The 4,508-nt window shown below is 37.6% G+C and overlaps 1 protein-coding gene across 2 annotated transcripts in view; it reads right to left on the bottom strand.

Annotated features, from left to right (window-relative positions):
• The window catches only part of mtm1 (myotubularin 1), a 16,655-nt gene that overhangs the window by 10,375 nt on the left and 1,772 nt on the right, over positions 1-4,508 (bottom strand). For both annotated transcript variants that reach the window (XM_025058628.1, XM_025058601.1), the window contains exons 2-4: positions 4,125-4,226; positions 1,753-1,836; positions 1,500-1,649 (exon numbers count right to left, since the gene is read on the bottom strand). In XM_025058628.1, the coding sequence (XP_024914396.1) occupies positions 1,500-1,649; positions 1,753-1,836; positions 4,125-4,226 (336 nt within the window). The remainder of the gene's footprint in view (positions 1-1,499; positions 1,650-1,752; positions 1,837-4,124; positions 4,227-4,508) is intronic.

Below are 4,508 nucleotides of genomic sequence, written 5' to 3'. Positions count from 1 at the left end.
GGGGGCAGCAGTCGCCACCCAAATCACATTGCACCGTACCAAACCTTCCTGCGGGTGGTGAGTCCACTGGAAGGGACCAACCGCCCTAACCGGGATTCGAACTTGCCCAGGAGGTGAACCCTGGGGTTCCACACCAATGACAGAGACGTTGCCCTGAGAAGACATGCTGTAGACAAAAACTTACAGCGGGTACGGAAAGTATTCAGACCCCTTAAATTTTTCACTCTGTTATATTGCAGCCATCTTCTTTTCTGGGAGTTCCATTGACTTCATGATTCTCATTTGCTCTGACATTCCATTTTGCTCTGACATTCCATTTTGCTCTGACATTCCATTTTGCTCTGACATTCCATTTTGCTCTGACATTCCATTTTGCTCTGACATTCCATTTTGCTCTGACATTCCATTTTGCTCTGACATTCCATTTTGCTCTGACATTCCATTTTGCTCTGACATTCCTTCTTTTCTGGGAGTTCCATTGACTTCATGATTCTCATTTGCTCTGACATGCACTGTGAGCTTTAAGAGTGTCACAGCAAAGGGTCTGAATACTTATGACCATGTGATATTTCAGTTTTTCTTTTTTAATAAATCTGCAAAAATGTCAACAACCTAGTTTTTTCTGTCAATATGGGGTGTTGTGTGTACATTTATGAGGAAATAAATGAACTTGGCAAATGGCTGAATGAGTGAAAACTTTAAGGGGGCCTGAATACTTTCCGTACCCCGTATATACGTATATACTGTGTGTGTGTGTGTGTATATATATATATATATAAAATGTATATACAGTGGGTACAGAAAGTATTCAGACAAAGAAAATTTGTCACTCTTTGTTTAAAAAATATCATAAATTGCCAAATCCAATTTGTAACAAAAACTTCTCAATAAGGGGGATACATTTCATCAAGAGGAATTTATCTAACTAAAGATATAAAAGGTCAAAAGGACACATTTAAGGCCATGCTTAAATGAGCCAATTGCTTGCATCACAAATAAAACTACTTTTTCATTTATTGTTTGGGCTTCCGTTCAAAAATCACAATATTCAAAATTTTATAAAGTATAATTTTTAGGTAAGTACTTTTTTTTAGATCCCTTACCATACATGTTAATTAGCAGTCCCTGACATTTTTGTACCAAGAACCAGTTGGCCTGAAGTCCTGACCATTTTAGAAACATTAAGGTTCAGGCAATTTTCAAAATAAAACATTTTTTAGGCTGTTGTGATGGTACAAAAATGTGGAGTCTGGAGTCTGAAAGATTTATTATTTTTGAAAGATTGCTAGTTTAAATGAAGGAATTCTCTTTATATTAAGTAATTTTTTTTTATTATTCTTTCACTTTGGTCTGGTAACAAATGACCCCTGGATCAGTACTGGTCTTTGGCTAGGGGTTGGGCGACCCCATTAAGCAGAAGAAAAAAATCTACTAATGATTAAAACATTCCAGGTCAGTGCAGGAGCAAACTGAGATTAAACCTGTCGTAGATGTCTCACCGGTATGCGTCCTCTTGACCTGAACATAGCAACTCTTCTGAGGTCCTCCTCTTTACTTTTAAATGGTACAGTTAACACAGTGGGGTAGGTGTCGCAGAGTTCGTAGTTCTTGTTGATTAATGTGATACGCCACTTGTTGTTAGGTAAGCCCTGCAGAAAACAGTTAGAAACCATGGGATACTGACACAGAAATGCCCTTAAAAATGCTTTTTTTTTTTTTTTTTTTTTTAAATTCACTTTGAACTCTTCTTACCTGGCGTCTGAACTCTTCCATTGGTTTGTAAACATCCCAGCCATTTTCTTCATATTTTTCCTGAGTCACGTATGCAAACAGAGGCTGGAAAAGATGATTATTCGTGATTCGTGATGAAAATAAAGGCATAATTCATCAAAACGTTTTGTTTTGCACAAAAGAAAAAAAAAACAATTTTTACACTAAAATCAGTTAAAACATTGATTTTTTTTATTCCAATTTGATCTATAGCCTTAGTACACTGAAGTGTAAACACATGCCGTACGAACTGAATCACGCCGTGGGTACGAACAAGATGTGAAAATAAGTGGTTTTAACAGATAAAACACACTGTATACATGGCCAAAAAAATAAGTCTCCACCTGAAAAAAAATTTCGTTGGACCATCTTTAGCTGCGATTACAGCATTGCGATCGCTGTGGCATTGTAAGCTTCTGCAATGTCACAAGATTTATTTTCATTCAGTGTTGCATTCATTTTTCACCAAGATCTTGTATTGATGAGATTCGGACCACCGCACAAAACCTTCTCCAGCACATCCCAAGGATTCTCAATGGGATTAAGGCCCCGTTGTGGCCAATCCATGTGTGACCAAAATGACGTCTCATACTTCCTTAGCTATTCTTTCACAATCTGAGCCCTGTAAATCCTGGCATTGTTATCTTGGAATATGTCCGTTCCATTAGGGAACAAAAATTCCACTGAAGGAACAATGCGGTCATTCAGTATATTTAAAGTAGTGAGCCGACAATGATTCGCCTATCACCCTGAAACAGAGTAAAAATCTGGACTCATCACACCACTTGACCTTCGTCAATCGCTCCAGAGTCCAATATTTATGGTCCCCCAGCAAATTGAAATCGATCCTTTTTTTTCCCAGATATGCCTCTCTGATAGCCCTGACCTCTGCCCTTGTTTATCTGCAATTTGATTAAATCAAATTGAGGCTTTAAGTGCCCGCTGTCAGTTAGGATTTTTTTTTTCCCAAACAGATTTCGTCTACGAAGATGATCTTCCAGGAAGTGCATGTTTACCATGGGAAATGTCATTAAATATTGCACTTTTTAGCCTTCTTTCAGCAAATGGGGAATGATTTTTGGTTATCTTAGAGCTACTTTCCAGGCTTTTTTTGAGTGCATTTGTGTTATTTCTGGACATTTTGGTTCCATTTGAGAATACAATTTACCTGATTATATGTTTTAAAAATGTTGCTGCTAAAAACTCTAAATTACGCCATTGACAGAAAAATGACAGTTAATTACCAGGTCAACATTAGGGGTTGATATTTTATCATCAACTTAACCAATAGTCACAATCAATTAATAAAATATGCAGTATTTTACTCTGAGCAGAAGGAACGTTTACACAACACACTAAGTTGCCCATCATTGGTAACCAGCGCTCAGGAAGAAAAACTTGAGTGTCTACATCAGCGGTGTCAAATTAATTTACACGGGGGGGCCACGTCAGCAATACAGTTCCCCTAAAAGGGCCGGTTGTAAATAGAAGACTATATAGATCAGGGGTTCCCAAACCCAGGTCCGCAGATCGGTACCAGCCCATAGGTCATTTGGAACCGGGGGACAGTGGTGAAAAAATGTACTTAATTTTCATATCCATTTACTTTTTTTATTTAAAGAAAATCTGGCGATATATTAAAAAAATATGTCATTCAGACTCACAAACAGAATAGAGTCTAAAAGATGTTTTATTTTTAAAATGTAATGATCCTTTAATGCTCAGCACCTTGATACCGGTCTGTAGTAACTGGTGGTACTGGCTGAATAGTCTTTGGATCAAAAAAGGTCAGGTATCACTGGTATGGATGTAAGTACTCCATAACACACTAATACATGTTTCTGCAATTGATTATTTATTCAAGCTAATAATATTGTTTATTGCTGTGTAATTTTACTAAATGCTTTTGAAGCACCCACGGGCCACACAAAATGGCTTGGCGGGACGCATTTGGTCCCCGGGCCTTGAGTTTGACACGTATGGTCTACAATGATCAGAGGATACTCTGATCAGTCAAACCTGGAGGATGAAACTGTCCCAAAGCCAAGAGTGGAACAGTAATTTGAGACACAAGCATCTCACTCTGGCTGAAAGAACAACTGACTGTTGTTTTTAATTCATTCGCAAGAGCTACGAAAGCTCGACATTGTTGTCAGAGTAGTCGATATGTAAAAATCAGAACTTATCAATGCCCTAATATGAATACTTTGTTCATTGCTTTATTCCTTTTTACTTGTTTTAATTACTTCGTTTATGTATGTATACGGTGTTCTCAACCTGTCAACAAGGATACAGGATGGAAAAAATTAACATCTCATATTCTCTTTCAAGCCAAAAAGAAGAGACTGACTCACCAGACTGTGTGAGAGAGGGAAAGCATATTTAAAAAGGAGGTCAAATATATCTCGTCTGCTGTGGCCTTCCTGTTTCAATGCAAACCTCAAATTTCTCATGTCCTGGGGACATAGAAAAATGGACAGGGTGTCAGTGTACATACAAATACAATATTGAGTTAGCACAGATACAGATACAGATACAGTGGGTACGGAAAGTATTCAGACCCCTTTAAATGTGTCACTCTTTGTTTCATCGCAGCCATTTGCTGAAATCAAAAAAGTTCATTTTTGCAAATTTATTAAAAAATAAAAACTGAAATATCACATGGTCATAAGTATTCAGACCCTTTGCTGTGACACTCATATTTAATGCTCACATGCTGTCCATTTCTTCTGATCCTC

This window comes from Cynoglossus semilaevis, chromosome 1 (assembly GCF_000523025.1).
Source record: "Cynoglossus semilaevis isolate Cse_v1.0 chromosome 1, Cse_v1.0, whole genome shotgun sequence".
Classification (NCBI taxonomy): domain Eukaryota; kingdom Metazoa; phylum Chordata; class Actinopteri; order Pleuronectiformes; family Cynoglossidae; genus Cynoglossus; species Cynoglossus semilaevis.
This window is presented reverse-complemented; position numbering and strand designations above follow the sequence as displayed.